At 43.7% G+C, this 25,480-nt stretch overlaps 9 protein-coding genes across 9 annotated transcripts; 3 read left to right on the forward strand and 6 right to left on the reverse strand.

Annotated features, from left to right (window-relative positions):
- Nucleotides 1–2,382: 2,382 nt before the first annotated feature.
- On the reverse strand, nt 2,383–2,754 carry O0I10_012489 (peptidyl-prolyl cis-trans isomerase; the record flags this gene model as incomplete). The annotated part of the gene is made up of 2 exons (XM_058492390.1): nt 2,383–2,522; nt 2,640–2,754. The coding sequence occupies 2 exons, from the start codon at nt 2,752–2,754 to the stop codon at nt 2,383–2,385; spliced, it is 255 nt and encodes an 84-aa protein (XP_058336832.1).
- A 4,659-nt stretch (nt 2,755–7,413) lies between these two features.
- On the reverse strand, nt 7,414–7,922 carry O0I10_012490 (uncharacterized protein; the record flags this gene model as incomplete). Its single annotated transcript, XM_058492391.1, has 4 exons — nt 7,414–7,508; nt 7,556–7,675; nt 7,735–7,756; nt 7,806–7,922. The coding sequence occupies 4 exons, from the start codon at nt 7,920–7,922 to the stop codon at nt 7,414–7,416; spliced, it is 354 nt and encodes a 117-aa protein (XP_058336833.1).
- A 1,749-nt stretch (nt 7,923–9,671) lies between these two features.
- Nucleotides 9,672–11,085, reverse strand: O0I10_012491 (uncharacterized protein; the record flags this gene model as incomplete). The annotated part of the gene is made up of 3 exons (XM_058492392.1): nt 9,672–10,081; nt 10,141–10,987; nt 11,047–11,085. The coding sequence occupies 3 exons, from the start codon at nt 11,083–11,085 to the stop codon at nt 9,672–9,674; spliced, it is 1,296 nt and encodes a 431-aa protein (XP_058336834.1).
- A 1,451-nt stretch (nt 11,086–12,536) lies between these two features.
- O0I10_012492 (uncharacterized protein) lies at nt 12,537–13,962 on the reverse strand (the record flags this gene model as incomplete). The annotated part of the gene is made up of 4 exons (XM_058492393.1): nt 12,537–12,958; nt 13,024–13,617; nt 13,698–13,866; nt 13,924–13,962. The coding sequence occupies 4 exons, from the start codon at nt 13,960–13,962 to the stop codon at nt 12,537–12,539; spliced, it is 1,224 nt and encodes a 407-aa protein (XP_058336835.1).
- Nucleotides 13,963–17,814: 3,852 nt separating this feature from the next.
- Nucleotides 17,815–19,220, reverse strand: O0I10_012493 (uncharacterized protein; the record flags this gene model as incomplete). Its single annotated transcript, XM_058492394.1, has 3 exons — nt 17,815–18,248; nt 18,312–19,122; nt 19,182–19,220. The coding sequence occupies 3 exons, from the start codon at nt 19,218–19,220 to the stop codon at nt 17,815–17,817; spliced, it is 1,284 nt and encodes a 427-aa protein (XP_058336836.1).
- Nucleotides 19,221–20,179: 959 nt separating this feature from the next.
- O0I10_012494 (uncharacterized protein) lies at nt 20,180–20,537 on the forward strand (the record flags this gene model as incomplete). Its single annotated transcript, XM_058492395.1, has 2 exons — nt 20,180–20,375; nt 20,434–20,537. 2 exons carry the CDS (start codon nt 20,180–20,182, stop codon nt 20,535–20,537), a joined length of 300 nt encoding a protein of 99 aa, XP_058336837.1.
- Nucleotides 20,538–20,717: 180 nt separating this feature from the next.
- Nucleotides 20,718–20,954, forward strand: O0I10_012495 (uncharacterized protein; the record flags this gene model as incomplete). Its single annotated transcript, XM_058492396.1, has 1 exon — nt 20,718–20,954. The coding sequence occupies one exon, from the start codon at nt 20,718–20,720 to the stop codon at nt 20,952–20,954; it is 237 nt and encodes a 78-aa protein (XP_058336838.1).
- Nucleotides 20,955–21,640: 686 nt separating this feature from the next.
- Nucleotides 21,641–23,171, forward strand: O0I10_012496 (uncharacterized protein; the record flags this gene model as incomplete). Its single annotated transcript, XM_058492397.1, has 4 exons — nt 21,641–21,728; nt 21,800–22,626; nt 22,690–22,852; nt 22,909–23,171. 4 exons carry the CDS (start codon nt 21,641–21,643, stop codon nt 23,169–23,171), a joined length of 1,341 nt encoding a protein of 446 aa, XP_058336839.1.
- A 146-nt stretch (nt 23,172–23,317) lies between these two features.
- O0I10_012497 (uncharacterized protein) lies at nt 23,318–25,290 on the reverse strand (the record flags this gene model as incomplete). Its single annotated transcript, XM_058492398.1, has 6 exons — nt 23,318–23,794; nt 23,867–24,489; nt 24,552–24,830; nt 24,891–25,085; nt 25,134–25,196; nt 25,287–25,290. The coding sequence occupies 6 exons, from the start codon at nt 25,288–25,290 to the stop codon at nt 23,318–23,320; spliced, it is 1,641 nt and encodes a 546-aa protein (XP_058336840.1).
- Nucleotides 25,291–25,480: the final 190 nt, after the last annotated feature.

Here is a 25,480-nt window from a genome sequence, read left to right on the forward strand (position 1 = left end):
CTTGGCCAACAGCACCTTGTGTGAAAGTTTCGCGTTCAATGTCGCAACTAGCCCAAAAAAAATTTTTTGCTCGTCGTCGTCGAAGAGGTCGACCTCCTGATCCAGTTTGGCTGGTAGCGACATTGCGAAATCTGGGATTGGCAAGCTTGATCGTGAAACTTTCACACAAGGTGCTGTTGGCCAAGCCGAGCCCATTGCTCTAATAAAAACCCCACGTTTCATTGTAAAGTTTGGAGATACAGGCACCTTTATGTTTGTAAGCGTGATGCTATATGAGAAGTGGTCTTTGTTTAATGTAAAGTAGCTAGACCCTGGAGAGCCAAAGATGCAGAAGGACCTCTTTGTGTAACTCAGCTCATTATGCATGATTGGAAGGGCCAACGTATACTTTTCAGTAATAGCTCATCATTGCCCGCTAGCAGTCATTTCTTCACAATCAGCGTTGTTGCAAAATCCACTTCATGTGAACGATTCTCCTACTCCAGCCGAGCATTTCCATCATTCAAGCTTCTTGATCCGAGCCAATTTGACTGAGCTACGCTGTAACAGCGAATATGTAAATTCTTGAAAGACAGACCCTGCGAATGTCTCCGACTTTCAAACTTTTGGAGGCTCGCATTCCAAATTTTCGAATGAAGCGTGGAGTGTTTATTAGCAAAAGTTGATCGGCATGCTCAAGAGTACCCTTCTGACCAATTTTCAAGTTGGAAGTGGGCAACTTCGGGGCGGTGGGCCGTCCGCTCTTTTGTTCGTGTCATCCACCATTTGGACCGCCCCACAATGAAGTCTGCAGATTTGAATTGAATGAAGTTGATCAGCATGTTCCAGCGAACCTTCTGACAAAGTTTCATGTTCGAAATGGGGAATCCCAAGGTAATACATACTACTTCCATAAATCATGAATCGGCGCTGTCCTCCATTTCTGATTTACATAGTAAACCCACACTGCACCCTCCCACTCAATTTTTTATAATGAAGTATAGGTTCTTTTTAATACAAAGTTGATCAGGATGTCCAAGAGTATCTTGTGTGAAAGTTTCAGGTTCGAAGTAGGCAATCTCACTATCAAGGTTTGATGTACAGTGTACGTGCATTTATACAAGAGGTGTCCGACAGCTTAGCCTACTTTAATTTCCACTTCTTTCACACCCACCTTATTCTCTCTTCCTCCCATTCTCATCAAGTACATACAATTACCACCTGCGAACGATTGTCCAGCTTCAACCCATCATGTCAATCCAACAGCTGTCTTGATCCGATTGTCTTGGACTGAATGGCAAGTCCACGGCGTGTACACACCTTTCTTGTCGCTCTTCTACGATACACGAGCCTCTTGACACTGCACCTTCTCTTGTACACACTGCTCTGCCGCGTCCAAACGTAACAGCAGTTGCCATTAGCAAGATCTCTACTCCATTGTCTCAAGTCACTTGCAGCCTTTTTTACGTGGACAGCAGATAGCCATTATAGAGAAGCAGCTTTATTTACGTATAGCAACTTGCTTCAATACAAATGAATTCCTACGATGGATATGGATATGGATATTGGTGCATGGGATGGGATGAATTGGATATATCAACCTGGGTTGCTTTCCTTGACCCATTTAGAAGGTGATATTTAGTTTGGATGATGGCGCTCAAGTCTTACACGCAACATTTTCACCTGGTTGAGCAGCGATGGGAAGTGACAAAAAGTGATGGATCAATAGCTGGATGAACAGGAAGCAATTACATGGCTCTTTTCAACCAACATGGTTATGTATGATGGATGGATGCAATCGAATGCAGCGATGATTGGAATGTTGCTTTGGTTACTTTGAGCGTCGTCAGCAGGAGAGATGTATTGCATCACATGGATAGGGCTGAGGATGATGATGGGTTTCTAAAGCAGCCAAGGCTATCACATTGATGATACAATGGCACCCGTTACCTCTGTGATTCACGCATACTTTTTACATTTGGCAATGTCTTACCTCCTACAGCATTCATGCGCGCTTTCTCTCTCCGAACGAGGTATCCGATCCATTACTACTCAACAACTGCATGATATCTATTTAGCCCTTACTTTTATGCATGAGTCCTTCTTACCTTGGACTTGGATCCATATGCCATTTCTCCTTTCACCTTCCAACTTTTCTTCAATCGAGATGTACACACCACCCGCACGTACACACATCTGAAACATCACACACTCACACGTGTAGCCACCATACATGTTTAAGCCGCATTCGCAATTGTCACCCAATCAATCATGTCAGAGATGAGTCCCTAAGCCTTTATCCAAACAAACAATATACACCATGGGAAACATCGTCTTGGGGCAAAATCTTTAGAATACACAACCATGATACCTTGAAAGTTTTATTGTGATGACCTTTGTGGTTTAGTTGATTTTGAGAAGCTCGACGTCAATGAGAAGAGTTGCGTTGGGAGGAATGAGACCAGGGATACCACCGGGCCCATAGGCGTAATCGGGAGTACAAGTAAGTTTGGCACGTTGACCAATAGACAATTTCGGGACAGCTAACGAGGACAGAGTGTGCGTGAGAGAGAGAGAGAGAGAGAGAGAGAGAGAGAGAGAGAGAGAGAGAGAGAGAGAGAGAGAGAGAGCTTTTTATTATCACCGCATGGTACTTTTACCTTCATCCCAACCACGGATGACCTGGCCAACACCGATGGTGCATTGAAAAGGCTCGTTACGATCACGAGAAGACGTAAACTTTTCACCGTTAGCTAAAGTACCGATGTAATACATGGTGATCCTATCGCGAGGCTTGGGGAAGTGTACACCATCGCCTTCATGAATAGTTTCAATACTTGTATAGGAGTATTAATAAACGAACATCCACACCCTTGAACAAGTCTCTATAACGTGACACCCATAGTTGTTTTTATTTGGGAAAAGAAGATAAAGGTAGAAAGTTCAGAGCAAAGCGTGTCAAGAAGGTGCAGCATTTGCCATTCAATATCCGCTTCGAAGGTTGCATCTGTGTGAAACCCAACTTTCGCCTTTTAATGCATTATAGTTAGGCTACATATAGAAGTAATAAGATGGTTGATTCAGGAAGGCTTGCAACAAAGAACGCACGTAACAAAGAGGATGCAAGTCATTGTGTGTTGTATTGGTAACTGAAAGAAGTTATGGACCAAAATGATACCATTATTGTTTCGCATGATGAATATCCAGCTCGTACCTGACAAATGGAGTGCTCATAGCTAATGTTTATTGGTACCTGAAATGGGGATCATTATATTGTGGGCATACTATGGTACCATTTATGAGGTATCAATCGGTATGTAATATGGATATCGAAAGTATAGAATGGGATGCATGATCGAGCTGAATACAACACTGTCAATTCTTCTTCTCTTCGCATTCTCAATGGCAATACCACTCATGTCTTACGTATCCATCTCTGGTACAATCCTTCCATCCAGCGTTTTAGATATATACATACAAAGCAGTTTTATGTATGAAGAAATAAAACTATATATACGAGGAACACGCCACGCCGGTCGACAAAGAATGCATGGGTGATACCATCGCCTTGATTCCCAAAGTAGCCAATGTATCCATTGAATCAAACGTTCAGACAATGAACCTTGCTCATGTTGTAAATTTTCCTGTCACCGGAATAAACCCTTTGAGTACCTGCTTGAATTGAAACGATAAGGATGGAGTTTGGACTTACGATAAAAGAGCAACCCAAAAGCTTTAAGCCAATACTCGCGCTCGTTTCATTTATGTCGACGCCACTGCTGATCTTTCCCATACACATGACCATCCTCCTTCGTCCATGATTCTCGTGGATACCGACGTCAACGTGTTGCCTGTAGCAGAAGTACATGGCGCTTGCCAAAGGCGCGATTTGTCGGTGAATGCCTTTTTCAGATTGAATGCATAAATGACGTATACTCGACAAGGTTGAGCAGGAAGCCGTTTATCACCACCATCCGGGCTGTAGTAGAATCTGCCGCCTAATCCAACTTTGCATATGCATCTTGGGAGGTAGCTACGTCAAAAAGGGCTATCAGCGTGTGCATCATCCAGCAAGATGGCTAAATTTACCTTATTAAACGAGCCCAATAATCACAATGACAACAATGAAAGGCTAATGATCATCACGAGCATCAGTACATGGATCGCTCACAACAAAAGACCATCCACCATGGTACTCACCAGGGGCTTTGAAGGTGTGAACATCCAACAAGTGATGGTGTGTGTGGGCGACAGCATCCTTTTGATATCTGCATGGTAACGGACGTGCGTATCTCTGCGACCATAAAGAATGACAAACATTTGTTGGGAATGGTGACGAGCTGATAGGTTGATGCGGGCGCCTTCAAAAAGAGCTTTGGTGTGATTGAATGTTCACGCATAATAGATCAGGATCTGTGATAAACAAGGTACACCTCCATCTGCTGCCACGAACCACTGGTGTGCTTAGATTCCACGAAATAGGACGTTGTTCGATGCGGGTGTACGATTCAGAAAGGGCCGATAAACATAATAACGCACATGCTCCCGGTCACCATTGCCTTTGAGTGATGAAACGTTCCATCCACTTGTTCGCAGAGTACATACTGAGAGCCATTTTTCACATCTATGATTTCAATCGATAAGCGGTCAGCTCATCATGAGTAGATTGTATGCACTCACCATGCAAAAGATGTCAAATTGGTGACTCTTCTCTAGCAAATGATGACGATGGTAATAATTGATGACATAGCTGATACGAATACGCTGCCGCAATTGGATATACTGTTTTCCTTCCTTGGATCATCGGCGTCGTTGGGCAAGGTTCACTGACAAAATTCCAGCCTACAACATTGACAACAAGGGATTATCAGCAGCAGCTCCAGGACTTGGCTTTGAAAGACATACTTACGGTATCCTTTTCCAAATACGTGTCTTTCATCACCCAGGTATGTAAGAGGCTGGGTCTCCCATGGGGTGTTGACTTGTTGCAACGTATTGTCTTGGTCTTGGAGAAGGTTGCTGCTTGAGAATGATATTGTTGACAAGTCCCTCGTAGTAAGCAGGTTGTCTTCGTATTGATCGACACCAAAGGAATCTGTGCTGTGTGCAAGGTACTCTTGATGGGTGTAGGTTGGCATTGGAGTCGGCATGAGTGGAAGCGTCAACGTCTATAGATAGTCAAACAGCCAAAGAAGTCAATAAAACTTCACTCCCTTTTGTTTCCAAGGACATCCGTTCCCCTGTTACCATTCATATAAGAGAGTGCAATGAGAGCAATAGACATGGCATCCTGGCACAGTGATGGTTGACATGGCGTAGTGGTGGAGCACAGTGTAAACACGAGACAAGGAGGGTTACAAAGCCCGCATTCATGCAGCGAAGAAAATCTGAAACCCAAAACTCGGTGACAGCGCCTTCAGCGTAATGTAAAAATTGGGAGAGCTACGCCATTAGCCAAGATGTGTACTATACTATGGGGGATACAATAGGCCTGGTAAGGATCATGATGCTACAGATTCTTTAGCCGACAACTATCAGCTCCATAAAATTCAATACCAAATACAATCCAAACCGAGCTGCAAACGGTAGCCATGTGACATCAAAGAGAAGATGTCGGCGTTGAATGATTTGCACTCTCCTCGTTCTCTTGTCAACTTTCCTTCTTCATGGATTCCTCCCCCCCCCCACCTCCTCTTGCCGCGTGATGCATGTATGGTAAAAGATACACTATACAGCAAATCCATCCCATCGAATATGTATAGTAAGGGGGACGCTAGTAGAGGTGGATAGAAAAAGGAGAACGACGAAAGCCGCCCCAAGTACATCTCTCGCGTACACATTCTTCTGACCGGCCTTGGGACATCACCCATTGTGATGCATGAATCCATAGTAAGTGAATATCAATGATGAATCGCACTTTACAAAAACCGGTTTGTGAGTGAAATGAAAACCTATAATAGTAAAGCTATTGAGAGAAGAAGGGAAAAAAGGAGTATGGATGCATGTTGGCGACTTGGGATTTTACTGTATGTATGTGGAAAACAAAACACCGATCTCTTTGATTTACGAGAGGACGTGTATGTGTGTATGTGTGTATGTATGTATGTACTTGCTCCAGAATGCAAAGGAGGTTTCTACTTTTTCGGTGCACGCTCGCATTACGCCCAACGATGGTATGGGGTTTCTCAAGCACAATAGCCAAAGAGGACATGTAGTGCCCCAACCAGGGTCATCATGATGCTTTTGCCTGCATATAAAAGGAGATGCTCACTCAAAGAAAATCAACACGCTATCTCCTACTGTTACACACATCACTGCATTGAACACGTTTCTCTCTCTCTCTCAAGTGGTTCGTCAAGAAAGCGAATAGAAGACCATGATCTTTTTCAAGGCATCCTCGTTCCTCGTCATTGTCGCTGTATTCAACGTACTCGTCGTCGCCGACAATCCCAAACTTCAAGAATGTAAAAATGGGTGCACGCAATATGGCCAAGGTTCCCAGCAATTCAAAGACTGTATAGCTGATTGTGTAAAGAAACATGCATGATGATCGTATCCTTTTTTTTACACATGGTCCCAACTTTGAGCTTTGATTTGGAATAAATGATAATAAACTTTCCTTTACACAGCATGATGCTTATCACGCACAGGCGATATGGATAATAAAGTTAACCTTTATTGACGTGTATCAAAGGTAGCAAGGTAGGTACAACGTTTGGGTAGCAACAATGCAAGGTTGTATGCAATTTCATCCCACTCTCCACCTGCATCCACCATTGATAGGGCAGGTAAATTTTTCTTTGTTATTCAAGCATAGGATGACTCACAATGAACATCTACATAATAAAGTGTCTAATGATCCTGGACAACTGAATAGCAATGTCATCCTAGTGCAGGGATAATCGACTATTGCTGGTTCCTCCTTAGTATCACCTCGACCTGTGCCTTGTGGTGAGCTTGGTAGAGTAGCCATTACTCAAGCACGTGATGCTTCATCCACCTTCCTCTGGACCATACGTGTATGCTGTCTGTTTCCCAGGCCGATACTTTACCGAACAAGAACGCTCATGGACCCCATACTAACACTAGCGATGTATGTGAAGAGACATACGAAGGGATACCTTGTCGTCGTTTCGTTCAAGTCGTCGATGCCAATGAGTCGCCATTAGTTTTTCAACTTGGCATGTCGGTGCATGTTGGCAAGAATAAAGTCAAGCTGAGGTCGTCATGGTGAGTATGTGTGACCAAGGACGAAGAAGGGTGTTGCATAGCAAAATGAATTCCAGGCTTACATACATTTCTGAGATTGACATTTGATCATACATCCACTCCTTCACACCAAAAACTTGCTTCCCAAGACTCCTTTGCCAACACCCAACAATAAACATCTTTGTAATCAAAATGTCCAATTTCATTAATATCTACGCACAATGTTCATTTGGCTGGAACGAGACTTGCTGGTGGCTGAAGCTCTAATCCTTCTGGAACCTTATCGACGCATTCGTATTCTTGGAGAGCCATCAAATGGCCTTTAGCAAAACGTCTTATGCTTCGGATGCGTCGTTCTATTGCTTACCTTCATTGGTTCCTCTATAGTAACCTACATAGGAACATTGATGTTCAAGGCATTCATTCACATTCTTTTTAAACTTGCTGCACTCAACTCCTGCAGGCGTGACACAGGAACGAGTCGCAACTACACGTACGATTTCTTTAGCTCTCTTGGATGTTGTTGGATGGCTTCTTACAACTTACCGGTGTCCTCATCGTCAGTAATCTTTACTCTGAACTCAAAGGTGCAAGGTTTGTTTTCGCATTTTTTTCACGGTGGATGTTGGCATCTTGCCTTTACATGTATTTTCGGTAGCAAGTGTGCCTGGTTGAAGAGCATACACAGGGCCAACGATCATCAAGGCTACACCAAAAATACGAGTCAGCTTCATGGTAATTGTCGTAAGATGTAGTAGGTGGAAGGAGAACTGGAAATCCTTGTGTTTAAATAGCCAATGTGGATAAGCTTTAAGTCTAAAGATGCATCAACAGGAGACCGATATGCATCGCCCAGCTGTACATCATTGATGCTGATGGCTGCTAAAAATCAGACGTGCGTAAAAACAACAAGCAGCCCTTGTTTTGTCCACTCAGCTCCATCCATCCTTCAATAAATACATACATACGGGTGATTCGAGTCATATGCTCTTCTTCAATTCGTGTTCTAGTGTATAGCCAGGCTAAGGGATGCATGGCGAATATCGATTGTTTGCCCACTGCATCATTTTTGCGTCCAAGATGCACCTTGGCTATGTAATCTAGACCGCCAAATATGTACTGTATCAGCAATTGTGATCATGCTCAGGGGTTGTATAATGATGGGGAACGTTGGCATCCATTCACAGCGATGGAAATATAGAGATGAGATGCAAATGAGATCATAACATGGCGGTGGTGTTCGCACGTGGCAATCAAGGAATCGGCCTATGCTGTGACACTTTTTTTGAATGAAAGCACGTAACTTGTCATACATCATTATCAGGCACACACCCATGATAACCGTTTATGCATTCACACGTTATCTAAGACAATGCTTAAACTATCCCTACATCATGAATGGACCACACGGGATTGCGTAACCAAGATGATCCATGGAAAGAGAATGAGGTTCAAAGTATAGCCAGTGACACATAAAAAAAGAAACACATCTTGTTAATGCACAACAATAGCAATGTTCTTCTCACGACTTGGTTCCACAATGGATACACAAGAATAAAGCCTCCTTTCCCATGCGTTGTGTATATCCATCTCCTTGATCCCCATGTATCAACCCAAAGCAATATCCACATCCATATCCATAGAAATCCGTTTGTATTGGAACAAGTTTGCTACACGTAAATAAAGCTGCTTCTACATAACGACTATCTGCTGTTCACGTAAAAAGATCGCTGTAAGTAACTTGAGACAATGAAGTAAAGGCCTTGCTAATAGCAGCTGCTGTGGCAGAGGAGTGTGCAAGAGCGTGTGTTGTAGTAGAGCGACCAGGTCGTGAATGCTGTATGAGACAATAAAGACATCGCTAATAGCAACTGTTGGAATGAACGCTGTTACGTTTGGTGGTGGTAGAAGGATCAAGAGGCTCGTGTGGTGTATCAAGAAAGGCAGGTTTTGTAGAAGAGCAACAAAAAGGCTGTGTACACGCCATGGACTTGCCATTCAGTCAAAGATTCTTGGATCAAGGCAGTTGTAGGATTGACATGATGCGTTGAATCAGGGGCAATCGTTCATAGGTGGTAGTTGTATACTTGAGTGGGCCAACAGTTAAGAATGGGAGGAAGAGATAAAAAGATGGGATGCTGCATACAATTACATTCTTCTGATTTGCCTATGGGAGCAAGGCGCTTGTGAGTTCTTTTCCTGCTCGCTCCAAGTCATAACCATTGAGTGCTGAATACATCGTGTGCACTGTCGTGTCTTCTGAAGAAACCTTTATTAGAAAAGCTGTGGTAGGTGTAATTGCAAAGTTGTTGAGCGAATGAAGTTGAAAAAGACGAGGTGAAAGAGCAACATGTTTCATGCTGGGGACCTACTTGCACTGCTCGTGTGCTACGCAACTCCGCATTTTATGCACGTGATCCACATACCAGACTCTCTTCAATCATGCAAGAGTTCTTTGAAATATCCAAGGGGCAAGCGGGTGTTTATTCATTCTCTACCACGATAGCGGATTCCACAAACTTTAATTTGTCGTACACATCAGACATAGCTACTGCTTCCCGCAAATCTACCAGGTATGCGCGATCATCGAACCCAATGACTTTGCAGTGTACGCCGTTGACCTCGATTTGGTTATCCTCCATAGCCTCTATATACTTCTCAAGCTCAGACATGAGTCTTTGCCAAACTGCATTTGGATCGCTCATCCTTGGAATTTTTAACTGGAGCATGCCAAGCACGCCGTAGACATAATCAACGGGATCCATGCAGCGCCTACTGGAGTAAGACAGTGAGGAGAGCAAGGATCCAAGTCTTGCTGGGCTCTTCTTTCTGAAACGATGTTTGCTGAAAGTTCTAGCATTGTATATCTCAATCATAAATTTGATCTTTTCCGCTACATTTAATCCATCAGCTGCGTTTATCTATTACATCCAAGGGTAGTGTATGACCTACCTATATGTTGCCTGTCTTCATTGTCGCTTGTTGCATTAAGATAGTAATAGACATCAAATAGGTTTTTAAAGCTGTTAATTAGATCATCCATTGTAGTCGTGTTGGTTTGAAAGTGATGATCATCAGTTTCAGCCATAAGTCGCACAACTCCATAAGGTAGAGCCATCTCTTGCCAAGTCCAAACGCGCTTCCACCATGCACTTTGCTGCAAATGATACACCTGTGCAACCAGCTGAGGATATTTGGCGTACAAATGTTTGCCACGCACGAGGAATTCTGGACTTGGCCTTTTATACATATCATAGTCATAGAGCTTCTCCCTCGTATTCTTCTCAGTATGAAATTTTGATAGCAGACTTGGCTCACAATCAATCATGGCAACACATTCAAGACAACAGGAGTAAATATCACCCATAATGTCCAAGGGTGTATCCGTACGTGCACATAAAACGTCAATCCACCAATAACTATCGGGATGTGCCTTGAGTAGTGCAAGTAATGTGGCGCGTTTTTCAGGTCGCATCGAAACAGGAGCTGCAGGTTGTCCATCCGTATCATCCACGTAGTCGCCAATTTCCTCCCAAAAGTGTCGATTTTCTTTTGAGATACCCCAAAGATGCGACAACGCATAGTAAAAAGATGGAATGGATTCAGCCCCGTTGACCCTCTTGATCATCCGTTGTCGATGGTATGGATCAGTAGCAGGTCGTATGATTCGCATTTTGGCTCCATCTTTAGGCACATATAGAAGCAAAAAGTGCTTGTCGGCTAAGAGCGCACCTAGCCCTTCTTCGAAAAATCGTTTCCAAGGTCCACCATCATTAATCTCTAAACAACGTATATCGAGCTGAAGAAGGAATGTATGAGTGCAATAATTTGGAATCAGCAGGGCCAATGTTCTAATACTTTGATGGAGCTATCGTCTTCATCAGTGTCACATGTCATGTTAAGGAAAGGGGAAGAAAGAGTGTGGATGATAAAAAGAAGGCGTGGGTTCCTCTTTATGAACTCTCTTTTGTATTTGCAAGCTGAGTAAGAGAGCATTGCCATATATGAGCAAACTCTATCTCATCTCCATATATCGCCAAAGGTGCATTTTATAGCCTGGTGCAACTATCCGACTGATTGATGAGGAAGATCCTTTCACTTCAAGAAAAGAAGAGTTCTGGGTGCTTTGGAAAATTATAAATGTGCACCCATGTCAACCTTAGGGATCTGATTCCGGGTCCCGAGTCTAATCGTTCATATAACAGTATCAAGCATAATGACAACAAAGTTGGCAATGGATACACAAGAACAAAGCCCTCCTTTCCCATGCGTTGTATATGCTCAATTCCTTCCATCCCATGTACCAAACCAAAGCTTCAGATCCATATAATAGACATCCTTTGTATTGAAACAACTCGCTACACGCAAATAAAGCTGATTCTACATAATGGTTATCTGCTATTCGCGAAGAAAAGGTTGCTGCAAGTAACTTTAGACAATGGAGTAAAGGCCTTCCTAATAGCAACAACTGTTCCCTTTGGTTGTGGCAGAGGGGTATGTAAGAGCGTGTGTTGTAGAGTGACAAGGTCGTGAAAGCTGTTTGAAGCAATGGAGAAAAGACCTCGCTGATAGCAACTGCTGAAATGAATGCTGTTGTGTTTGATCGTGGCCGATAGGAGTGCAAGAGCATGTTGTATCAAGGAAGGAGTCCGTTGTAGAAGAGAAGGGTGCGTACACGCCATAGGCTTGCCATTCAGTCAAAGACAATCGGATCAAGACATTCGTAGGATTGACATGATGGGTTGAAGCAGGACAATCGTTCGCAGGTGGTAGGTGTACTTGAATGGGCCAACAGTTGAGAAAGGGAGGAAGAGACAAGAAGTTGTGGGAGTGGAAGAACAACGAAAAGAGCGGTGATGCACCATCCAAGTTGCGTATACGTATCCATACCTACCTACCGTGTATGGCGATCATAAACATGCATCTTTCTGATTTTTCTTACGGGTACATACAAGCAATAAAAAGACAATCTCATATACCAATCCTCAGGAACCAGCTTCTAAAAGTCAATGACATTGAAAGGAACTCGACCAAAGACAAAATCGTAAGTGCTCTTTTCCTGCTGCCTCCAATAGTCACCGCTATTGATAGCTAAATACGTCGTGTGCAGTGTCATGTCTACTTAAGAAGACCTTCATTAGAAAGCTTGCAGGAGTAGCTGCCCAAGTTGAGCGAATAAAGGATGAGGTGAATAAGAGCACCAAGTCTCGTGCTGGGGGGCCTGCCTTCTTTTCTACTATGTGTGTTGCGCGACTCCCCATTCTATCACATTATCCACATACCAGCCTCTCTTCGATCACGCGATAACAAGCACGATTTTTTCAAAAGGCTAAGGATCAAGTGGATGTTTATTCGCTATCACTATAATCAGCTTTCATAGTACATACATAAGTGTACACATCAGACATATCTTTAGCTTCCCTTAAATCTTTCAAGTATGCGCGATCATCGAACGCAGTGAGTTTGTATTTGTGGCCCTCTAACTCGAATTTGTCATTCATCATAGGCTCGGTATACTTCTCAAGCTCAGACAAGAATCTTTGCCAAACTGCATTTGGATCACTCATCCTTGGAATTTTAAACTGGAACATGCCAAGTACCCCATAGACATAATCAACAGGATCCATGCAACGCCTTCGGGACCCGGCCAGTGAGGTCATTAGGAACACATATCTTGGTGGGGTCTTTTCCTCAATACGATGCTTGTTGAAAGTTCTAGCTTGGTATATCTCGGACATGAATTGGGTGCTCTTGTACCGAACCTCGTCAGCTATTTAATTCATCAGCTGTGCTTATCTATTATTACATCCAAGGCACCGCGTATGATCTACATACTTTTATCTTTGCAGCCTTCGGTGTCACTTGCGTTAAGATACGAAAAGATATCGAGTGCGTTTTTAAAGCAGTTAATTAAATCACTTATCGTAATCGTGTTGGTTTGAAAGTGATTGTCGTCAGTTTCTGCTATGAGACGCACATTTCCATAAGGTAAGGCCATCTCTTGCCAAGTCCACACGCGCTTCCACCACACACTTCGCTGCAACTGATACAACTGTGCAATCAGCTGAGGATAATTCGCATACAAACGTTTGCCGCGCTCGAAGAGCTCTAGACTTGGCCTTCCATAAAAATTAAATTCAAAGAGCTCCTCCCTCGTATTCTTCTCGATATGAAGTTTTGGTAGCAGACTAGGCTCACAATCGATCATGGCAATGCACTCAAGACAACAAGCATAGATATCCCCCATAATGTCCAAGGGTGTATCGGTACGTGCACATAAGACATCGATCCACCAATAACTATCAGGATGTGCCTTGAGTAGTGCAAGTAATGTGGCGCGTTTTTCAGGTCGCATCGAAACAGGAGCTGTAGGTTGATCGTGCTCATCATCCACGTAGTCGCCAATTTCCTCCCATAAATGTAGGTTCTCTTTTGAGATGCCCCAAAGATGCGATAACGCATAGTAGAAGGATGGAATGGATTTGCCTCGTTGGCCCTCTTGATCATACGTTCTCGATGGTATGGATCACTTTCAGGTCGTATGATTCGCATTTTGGCTCCATCTTTAGGCACGTATAGAAGCACAAAGTGCTTGTCAATTAAGAGCGCGCTTAGCCCCTTTTCGAAAAAGCATTTACGGCGACCACTGTCATCATCCTCTAGACAACGTATATCGAGCTAAAGAGGGAACGTATGAGTATAGTAATCTAGAATCAATAGGTCATGTTTGAATACTTTGGTGAATCTGTCATCTTCATCAGTGTCGTATGTCATGTCGAAAAAAGGGGAAGAGAGAGTGTGTGGATGTTGAAAAGAAGGCGTGAGATCCTCTTTATGAACTCTGTTTTGTATTTACATGCAAGACGTCGGCGTAACCCACTGAGTAAGAATAAAAAAAAGCATCTCATCTTCGTATATCGCCAATAGTACATTTTGTATCCTGGCAACTATCCGACTGATTAATGAAGAAGAGTCTTTCATTTCAAGAAAAGGAGATCCCTGGGTGCTTTGGAAAATGATGAATGTGCTCCCATGGCAACCCTCGGAATCTGATTCCGGGACCCGAGTTTATTATGTGGCGTATAACATTGAGGTGATACAAGGAACCACATCTACGTAACTCAGGGATTTAAAATGATCGCTCAAGAGCAGGGTGATATTGTCGCTCTTGTTTTCGTTCTTATGCCGCTACACGCTTCATATAGCAGGTACAATTAGAGCCGAATGTAGCAGCAGAACTTGTCCATTGACGTTGAATGGTGTCTCGATTAGTACAAGACGAATGTCGTAAACCCTATTTGGTCTTCATTTGGTTGACAACGGTTGGGCTTCCAACAGCCATGATCCCTTTACATTGCTCGCGTGCATTACTACAGGACATGATATACAAGAAATGTGCTAATGATGATGCTATTCAAGTGCTACTCCTTTGGTCAAAACGTCATCGTCATCATCACTGCTTTTCGCTTCACCAGCACTTTGGTTCAAGCATCCTGGTAGATCCAAGTATTCTGAGCTCATGATCATCAAGGTAAAAGTGAGATTTGCATTCCATCGCTGTTGGTCTGATTGTACATCAATAGACGTTGCTGCAGAAAAAGGTGTTGTTGTTATCATGATTGGCCGCTCTTTCTTTGAGAGGACGATCCCTGTTCCACGTCATCATCTCGAAGGTTGTCTTGGGTATGTATAGTTTGGATTCGAGTATTACTTTGCTATTGCACAAACAGCAGCTAAGATCATTTCAAGCTTCACCACAAGGACGTCTTGAATGTCGAAGAAGTGCGTTGTGGAATTGTGTATGCATGGCCTGTTACGTAAGTGGATAAAGGATAATATGGCAATCATTGTTTGAATCTGATGGTTATTCGTGTAAACATGTTAGGATTGAACGGTGCATACACCAGCCACCAAGGGCACATCGTGTCATCAAGCGTCAGAGACCCATCATTAAGTACGTGTTTTGGTATCAAGGATCAGGCTCCATTGGTATTGCTTTACCATGATGTTGCTTTACCATGATGTTACAAGGGGAAAGGCTGACTCTTGGAAACGTGTCGCCTGGCATCCGTCAACATACGAGCAAGCCAACAGCAAATTTACTTCCAAATGACGAGGAGACAAGAGGATGATTTGGGCCCCGCGTTCATGCAGCAAAGTATTACAGCAGTATCGAGCAAATGGAAGATTAAGACGTTTTTATTGGTTGGTTGGAATTCAATCATGTCAACATCCTCAACAACGTAGCCTCAGATACGCATTAGCATAACACTGGAGAGCTTCTTTCAAGATGGGGAACAGCACAATAGTCATCAGATGAATGCATTGTTTGTGAAGAAAATTGGTGTGCAAGCCGCCTATGTCAGTAGCCGATTCATGCATGGACACCGTTCACACTACCTTGGCTCTTTGACGAGGATTCATTCTGGATGAAAACGACTAGCCACTTTATTGCCACATGCACCAATTTATCAATCCAACAACATTTATCATTCTTTGTGAGCACTGAAATACCCACGCCTACCCACTGTACACTTACAAGCAACGATGTTGTCGGCCCACACATCATTTGTCTTTCTTCTATCATATCATACTTTGATTGCTTTGCTTTACACCACCAAGAGCCCTTTGGTAAGTATCATTGATAAACACTTTGCAATCCTGTGGATTTGTACTGATGCATGTGGTCATTCATAGACTTTCATTGTTATCCTCTTTTTTCTTTCATTGTCGTTGTTGACATTGTGATGCTGGACACCTTGAATGAGGTAAGACGTTGCGAGCATCTCGATTGATGAATCACATACCAACAGGCGTCTCGTATTCCTTTCCATGTAGCTATCTCCCATGATGCATCTGCAAAAGCTGGCACTGACAACAACATGGCCTGCCTCCATAGGCTGAAATTGATGTGGAGCACGTGAATATGGATTTGAAGTTCGGACGTTTGAACCGGTTAAAGAACGACATGTACCGTAGCCGAAACGGTGTTGCAATACCTCGTGTATATGCGCCCTTTATAAAAGGCGATGACGGGTCTTTTGTCCGAGGATGATGATGACAGAGCTTCTTAAGGGATTGGAAATGCTCAATACCGACCTCTTTGTGGATCCATCTATACTGGCTGCAAGAATAGCACGGATTAGCATGATCACCCATCTTATAGCATGTTAAATAGCACCATCATTGAAAAGCAGGATTAAGAGAAAAGAGCATGTTTATACTAAATAACAACCTTCTGGGATTTGACTGGGAATGGAATGAGGTGCTACACATGGAGTTGGGTCAAAATCAAAAGATGAATACATAGGATGCGTAACTTGCTCATTCTTGTGGAGGAGGAGGAGGAGTAGGATAGCATAATAAAATAGCGAGTGTGCCATTGTTGTTGACAGGTTGCACAAAGGATGATGATTGCAGCTGCCGTGGAATACAGTAGCGTGTAAGGCACGATAATTGGATGCACTAATCGTTTAGGATGAAAGCATCAAGCATCAAACTCAAGTTGACAATGGATCCATAAGAACAAAGACTCTTTTTACACGCATTGTATATATCCATATCCCTCTATCCCATATACCAAACCAATATCCATATCCATCATAGGAATTCGATTGTATTGATGCAAGTTGCTACACTTAGCTACTTCTATAATGGCTATCTGCTGGTCATGTGAAGTAAGGCTGTAAGCTGGGCTGTTGCAAGCAACTTGAGACACTAGAGTAAAGACCTTCCTAATAGCAACTTCTTTGGTCGTGGCAGAGGAGTGTGCAAGAGCGTGTGTTGTAGTAGAGTGACAAGGTTGTGGATGCTGTTCGAGACAATGGAGTAAAGAGTAGCTGCTGGAATGAATGCTGTTACGTTTGGTTGTGGTCGACGAATGTACAAGAGAAGGTGAAGTATCAAGAGGAGGCCCGTGTGTTGTAGTGAGTTGCGCACGCCATGAACGTGCTATTCAGTCAAAGGCAATCGGATCAAGGCAGTTGTAGGATTGACATGATGGGTTGAGGCAGGACAATCGTTCGCAGGCTGTAGTTGATAGTTGAATGGGCCAACGATGGAGAATGGGAGGAAGAGACAAATAAGCTGGGAGTGGAAGAACAACGAAAAGAGCGGTAATGCACGATCCAAGTTGCGTATACGTATCCATGGTGATCATAAATATGCGAGCATCATTGTCTCACCAAAATATATAGTTTCATCTCTCTGATTTACCTATTGGAACATACAAGCAATAAAAAGACAATCTGATATCCAAATCATAGGAACCAGCTTCTAAAAGTCAATGACATTGAAAGGAACTCGGCCACGGACGAGTTGTTTGGGCTCTTTTCATGCTCGCTCATAAAGTCATAACCATTGAGCCCTGAATACATCGTGTGCAGTGTCATGTTTTCTTAAGAGACCTTTCTTAGAAAAGCTGTAGAGGTGTAACTGCAAAGTTGAGCGAATAAAGGGTGAAGCGAAAAAGAGCACCAAATTTCATGCTGGAGACCTACTTTTTTTTCACTGCGTGTGTGTTACACGGCTTAGTATTCGATGCACATGATCCACATACCAGGATCTCTTCAATCATGCAATAGTAATAAGCACGATTCTTCAAAAGTCCAAGAGACAAGTGGATGTTTATTCGCTATCACTATCATTATCACTATAAACGTAATCATACATGCGTAGTTCGCCGTACACATCAGACATATTTTCAGCTTCCCGTAAATCTATCCGGTATGCCCGATCATGGGCCGCAGAGATTTTGTATTTACGGCCGTCGTGTTCGAATTTGTCATTTTTCATATCCTCGACATACTTCTCAAGCTCAGACAGGAATCTTTGCCAAACTGCATTTGGATCGTTCATCCTTGGAATTTTAAGCTGGAACATGCCAAGCACACCGTAGACGTAATCAACAGGATCCACGCAGCGCCTATCCGATAAAGCCAATGACCTAATTAAGAAGAGAAATCTTGATGGGCTCTTCTTCTCGGTACGATGTTTGTTAAAAGTTCTAGCTTGGTACATCTCGAACATAAAAGCGATAATCTTCTCCGCAAGCTTAGTCACTAATTGATTCATCAGTTGTGCTTATGTATTACATCCAAGCATAGCGTATGATCTACTCATACCGTTATCAAGATAAAATAGAATATCGAATGCGTTCTTGAAGCTGTTAATTAAATCATCCATCGTAGACGTGTTGGTTTGAAAGTGATGAGCGTCGTTTTCTGCTATAAGACGCACAGGACCATAAGGGAGAGCCATCTCTTGCCATGTCCAAACGCGCTTCCACCATTCAATTTGCTGCAACTGATCCAACTGTGCATGCAGCTGAGGATATTTTGCGTACAAACGTTTGCCGTTCATGATAACTTTTGGACTTGGATTGTTTTCGATATCAACGAGCTCCTCCCTCATATTCTTCTGGGTATGAAAATGTGATAACAGACCAGGCACACAATCAATCATGGCGATGCACTCAAGACAACATGCATAGATATCCCCCATAATATCCAAGGGCGTATCAAAACGTGCACATAAGACGTCGATCCACCAATAACTATCGGGATGTGCCTCGAGTAGCGCAAGTAATGTGGTGCGTTTTTCAGCTCGCATCGAAACAGGAGCTGTAGGTTGGCCATCTTCGTCATCCACGTAGTCGCCAATTTCCTCCCATGATTGTGGGTTGTCTTTTGAGATGCCCCAAAGATGTGACAACGCATAGTAAAAGGATGGGATGGATTTTGCTTCGTTGATCCTCTTGATCATCCTTTGTCGATGGTATGGGTCACTAGCAGGTCGTACGATTCGCATTTTGGCTCCATCCTTAGGCACGTATAGAAGCAAAAAGTACTTATCGGCTAAGAGCGCACCCAACCCTTTTTCGAAAAAGCCTTTACGATAACCATCGTCATCATCCTCTAGACAACGTATATCGAGCTAGAGAGGGAACGTGTGAGTATGGTAATTTAGAATCAATAGGGTCAATGTTTGAATACTTTGATGGGGCTGTTGTCTCCATCAGTGTCGTATGTCATGTCGAAAAAAGGGGAAGAGAGAGTGGATGTTGAAAAGAAGGCGTGAGATCCTCTTTATGAACTCTGTTTTGTATTTACATGCAAGACGTCGGCGTAACCCACTGTGTAAGAATAAAAAGGCATTGCCATACATGATCAAAGGCCGAGCTATCTCATTTTCATATATCGCCAATAGTGCATTTTGTATCCTGGCAACTATCCGACTGATTAATGAAGAAGATTCTTTCATTTCATGAAAAGGAGAGTCTTGGGTGCTTTGGAAAATGATGAATGTGCTCCCATGGCAACCCTCGGAATCTGATTCCGGGACCCGAGTTTATTATGTGGCGTAACATTGAGGTGATACAAAAAACCATGGCTACATACTCAGAGATTTAAAATGATCGCTCAAGAGTAGGTGGGTGATAGTCGCTCTTCCTTTTCGTTTTTATGCCGCTACACGCTTGATGCGGCAGGTACATTCCGAGCCCAATGTAGCAGCAGAACTTGTCCATTGACGTTGAATGGTGTCCCGATTAGTACAAGGCGCATGTCGTAAACTCTATTCGGCCATGGTTTGGTTGACAACGGTTGGGCTTCCAACAGCCCTGATCCCTTTACATTGCGCGCGTACATTACTACAGGGCATGATATACAAGAGAGACAAGCATAAGGAGAACAATGAGAACATGCTTATTGTGTGCTAATCATGGTGCTATCATTGAATAGTCTTCAATATCATTGAATAGTCTTCAAGTGCTACTACTTTGGTCAAAACGTCATCACCATCATCATTGCTTTTCGCTTCACCAGTAATTTGGTTCAAGCATCCTGGTAGATCCAAGTATTCTGAGCTCATGATAATCAAGGTAAAAGTGAGATTTGCATACCATCGTTGTTGGTCTGATTGTGCATCAATAGACGTTGCTGCAGCAAAAGGTGTTGTTGTTATCATGATTGGCTGCCCTTTCTCTGGGAGGATGACCCCGTTCCATGTCATCTCAAAGGTTATCTTGGGTATGTATGAGCTGGATTTGGGTGATCACATCGTCCTTAACAAATGCTTTGCTCTTATTGTGTCATCAGCTGCAAAATTATCCAAGGTTGCCACAGTGATAGCTCGAGTGCTGAAGGATCGAAATGATGCATTGGAGGATCTATGGACTTGCGATGAAGGTATCTATTTGGTATGTTTCTTTGTTTGCATTAGATGCTTATCCATGTAATCATATAGGGTTGAACGCCATCTCTGATTCATCGATCTGTGCACTACAATGCATCAACGCGCTGTCAAAGAAGAATTTGCCATCAGCTTTGAGGACCCATTATTGGAACTAAGGAACCGGTTGCATTGGTATAGTATTGCTTTATCAATCGTTGTCGTCTCAAGGAGGAAATGCTGCTAAAACATGGAGGTATTTAGTAGGCGAGAGAGACGTATCGCCGGCCAAAGGCAAAAAGTAAGCATCTCGGAAAGGGAAATGAGAGGATGTTGGCTCACGGTAAGACGACATAGTGATGACTGGAAAGGTGGTTTCAAGCGAGCAAGAGCATCTTTTCTACATCCGTGGAAGGCAACTGGTTCAAGCTGACAGGGTCAATTCGGGAGGTGTATTGAGGCGTTGGGTTTATATACGACAACAAGGCTCCATTGGCGGAGGAGGAAGCATTGTCACAGCTGCAAGGAGCCAAGCAAGTGATGAAGATTCAAGACGTTACATAACCACATGCGCAAAGAGCAAGAATTCCACGTGATCCCATCCAAGTGAATGGTGCGGGAGGAGGCATGTCTAATAATGATCAGTGGGCTCATCATTACCATTGTCTCTGACTCGTATTCTCACCAAGATACTGAAAATGATTACCATTCATGGCTTATGCGCTGTTTTAATGGGACATGTTTTCGCTGCAAGTTGATCGAGACATTATATGCAAGATCACGGCCATCGTATAACAAGAGCGTCTAAAGCATCGGGATCCTACGCAGCACGAGTCGTCGTCTTTTTTGCCCGCTCATGGAAAATGCAACACCCTTCTTTGACTATCACTTCACGTCGAAGCTCGCTTACGGAGCAGCTGCCCTTCGAATGCTACAACATGGTTGGACTTGAGATCCGTTATCAAGTTCGGTTGTTGTTCATTGCAAGAAACAAGCCCAAGGGTGGTCAAGGTTACGGAAAAGCTATTCAAGCTTCATGGTGGATGATTCCAAATAGCTTTCTTTCAATGTAAAAAGTTGCATATGATAATGTTGTCAGAGAGAATAAACCATTTCCCATGCTCACTCAGCAACAACACGTTCCGCTTAAATTATTCAAGCACCATTTGTAAAGCAAAAATCATTTGTCCCTCGTATATATAAACCCAGGTGTATACCCCGCTCCTCTCTCTTTCTCATTTGTAAATCCTCTCTCTTTATATACTACTCTTTGAAAGAAACAATGGCAAACAACGGCGGTCGCAAAGTTTATGTTGTTGGCGTGGGCATGTCCAAGTTTATTAAGCCCCGTGGGTTGATTGATTATCCAGGTACTACATTTATCTACCACATACTCTATATGCCACACACACGTTTTATTCATGCAACTCCACTATGATAGAATTTGCTCTTGAGGCGGCTGTCAAGGCGTTGAATGATGCCGATATTTCGTTTGACAAGGTGGATTTTGCAGCTTGTGGCTATGTCTTTGGTGATAGTTGTGCGGGTCAACGTGTGTTGTATCAATTGGGCATGACACAAATCCCCATCATCAATGTCAACAACAATTGTGCTACGGGATCGACTGCGTTGTATCAAGCACGTGCTGCTGTGGCATCAGGAACCGCTGAATGTGCCTTGGCGTTAGGCTTTGAACGTATGAAGCGAGGATTTATCACGGAAGCGTTTCCCGATCGTGCCAATCCCTTAGCGCCCGTGGAAGGTGTGATGGATCAAGTGCAAGGATGGGATAAGAATACAGGCAACGCACCTCAAATCTTTGGCAGTGCAGGTCAAGGCTACATGACCAAGTATGGAAAAGCGACTGAACATCACCTTGCTCAAATTGCTGAAAAAAACCATCGTCACTCGGCCAAGAACCCCTACTCCCAATTCAGAGACGTGTACACAGTTGAGCAAATTGAAAAGAGTCCTCGTATCTTTGGTCCCCTCACCAAGTTGCAGTGCTGCCCCACCAGTGATGGCGCTGCTTGTGGCATTCTTGCAAGTGAAACCTTTGTCAAGGCCCATGGTCTCGAGGATCAAGCTGTCGAAATTTGCGCTCAAGCCATGGCCACCGATTCCCCATTAGGCCTGGGTAAGGACGCAACTGAATGGGCAGGTGCTGACATGACACGTGCTGCTGCTCGCGGTGCGTTCAAGCAAGCTGGTATCACTGCCAATGATGTCCAAGTGATCGAATTGCATGATTGTTTCTCAGCCAATGAGGTACATAAGAAAAAAGGCATCATTTGGTCATATGACATAGGCTAATTCCTTTTCTTTTCTTAGTTGTTGACTTATGATGCTCTTGGATTGGTGCCCGAAGGTGAAGCACATACTTTGATTGATTCAGGCAACAATACCTATGGTGGTAAATACGTGATCAACCCGTCAGGCGGTCTTATTTCAAAGGGCCATCCATTGGGTGCCACTGGACTTGCTCAATGCACAGGTATGTGTTGTGTGAAGCCTTTATTTTCATGCAAACGTATAATAACATCTTGATAGAACTTGTATGGCAATTACGTGGTTGGACGGGTGAGCGTCAAGTACCAAATGTCAACTATGCTTTGCAACACAATGTGGGTCTCGGTGGTGCTGTCGTTGTCACTATTTACAAAAAGGCCAATGGTGCCAAATCATCTCCCAAGACAAAGTACAACCCTGCCATTGAAGCACGTCCCATTACCAAGGATGAATTCACCAAGGCTGCAAGTCAAAAAGCTAAACGTGCTGATTATATGGATTCGCTTAGTGTTGCCAAGTTGTAAATCACATCTCCCTCCCCCATCCATCCATCCATCACATAATAAAGCTCTTTTTTTGTCCAATATGCATCTCTGTGTGTGTGTGTGTGTTATTTACCGTAAAGAAGAAAAAAAAAGGGGAAGGGGAAAGGTGGGGGAATTGTGTGTATTTAATGTCGTCGCAACAAGGGTTCTTGGTTCCGGACAGCTTGTTCTTGCAATTGAGTCACTTCTTGCAACTTGTTGTGTAAAGTGACGGAAGCCGAATCGATCCATTGAAGGGAGGACAAGTGCGAGTTGAGAATCTTGACGATTTGACCCACCGTATCATCACCATCACCGCCTTCCACACCTTGAGGACCATTCATGTTGTTGATTTCATCCACCATCACTGTCAAGTTGCGTGACACGTCATCCAATTGTGCATTCAGAGTCTCTGCAAGACCATAGGCTTTTTCACGTTGCACATCCACCAATTGCAAAGGTTGCTGTACTGCACTGCCATCAAAGACATCACGGATTTGCTTTTCATAGCCATCGAGGATTTGGTTGAGCTCTTCTTGTTGTGCATTAATGTACTCGAGATTTTGATCCACTTCTTTTTGCAAAAGTTCCACTTGGGTCACCTCCTCATGCAACTTGGAGATCTATACAAAGTTGTGTGTAAGTGGTGTATATAGACACACACACACAAACTCTCTCAAATGTTGTTCCTTTACCTTTTGTCCATTATCCATCAATTGCTTATCCCATTCAGACACTTGAGCAGCTTGCTTATGGAATTCACGAGTGTGTTTTTCAAGATCCTTGGTCCACATGTTGAGAATATCTTCCATGGTCTTATTCTTCAAGGAGGAAGGCGTAGGTACAGTAGCAGGCTTTGTGGTAGTAGCAGCAGAAGTAGTAGTAGATGATCCGCCAGCCACTGCAGTGCTGCTTCCAGACATGGTAGGTTGTGTAGTCAATGTAGGTGCTGCTGTAGTGGATGTGGTGGTACTTAAACCAGGTGCACCGGTAGCAGTCGATGATGCTGCGGCACCTGATGATGCTGGGGTTGATGTGTTGCCAAAGCCGGTAAAACTGAAGCTGGGAGCTGATGTAGTAGTTGCGGCAGCAGAAGTAGTGGCTGTAGAAGGAGTTGATGTTGTGTTGCTAGCAGAAGGCATAGTGAAACCGAAACCACCTGTTGCAGGCTTGGCTGCTGTTGTAGAAGAAGCAGCAGCACCAGCAGCAGGAGCACCAAAACCGCCAAAACCACCTGTAGTAGATGTAGATGGTGTTGTTGAAGTAGTCGAGAATAATGGGGCGGCACCCGTACTGGAAGGAGCTGCTGTAGATGTAGCTATAGATAAAACAATGAATACCATGTTTATCGTTAACCCCCATTTATATAAACACACTTACATGTACCAAATCCACCAAAGGAAGGAGTCGATGATGCTGCAGTCGAAGTAGCAGGAGCAGCAGTGCTTGTCGATGATCCAAATGAAAACCCACCACCACCAGTAGCAGGAGCCGTAGTAGATGCACCACCACCAAGAGAAAATCCAGTACTAGCAGGAGTCGTTGTAGTAGCTGCACCACCACCAAACAAAGACCCACCGGCAGCGGGTGCTGCTGTAGAAGCTGCTGGGGTTTGCGATGTACCAAATCCACCAAATCCACCTGTTGTGTTGCCACCACCTTCAAAAAAAGACTTGTATTAGAATCACACATACATAGATATATAGCAAGACAACATACCGAATCCACCGAATCCACCAGCTGCTGGTTTGTTAGCTCCTGCGGCTGGTGCTGGAGAACCAAATCCACCCGTTGTTGTTGTTCCTTGTGCACTGCCAAATAAACCACCCGTTGCAGGAGCAGCTGTCGATGACGCGCCTTGTGATGCTGCACCAAAACCGCCAAAGCCTCCACTGCTACCACCTGCAGCTGTATCTATTGCATTCGTTAGTCGTCGTTTATCATTCATTGTTGCCTACTCACTGGATGAGCCAAAGCCGCCGAATCCTGTGTTCTGGTTGCCTGAACTGCCACCGAAATTAAAAGCTATAAAGCCATGGGCGGCCGATCGGTCAATAAGAAGATAGATTCAAGTATCCAAAAGAATAAAGAATAGAATGGAGAGTGACTATTTACCCATGACGAAAGAGGATCCAAAGATTAACGACGGATTCTGTTGAGTGAGTGGGAGTGTGTTGATATGAAAAAGAGGAAGGGCTGCGGTGCGGTGAAAGAAAGAACGCGCGAGGAAAGAAGCCAAGCACACACACACAGCACTTGAGTCGCATTTTTGTGACGCCCTTGTAACGCGACCCTTTTATCATTCTCTC

The sequence above is a fragment of the Lichtheimia ornata genome (genome assembly GCF_029851405.1).
Source record: "Lichtheimia ornata isolate CBS 291.66 chromosome Unknown scaffold00131, whole genome shotgun sequence".
NCBI classification, from domain to species: domain Eukaryota; kingdom Fungi; phylum Mucoromycota; class Mucoromycetes; order Mucorales; family Lichtheimiaceae; genus Lichtheimia; species Lichtheimia ornata.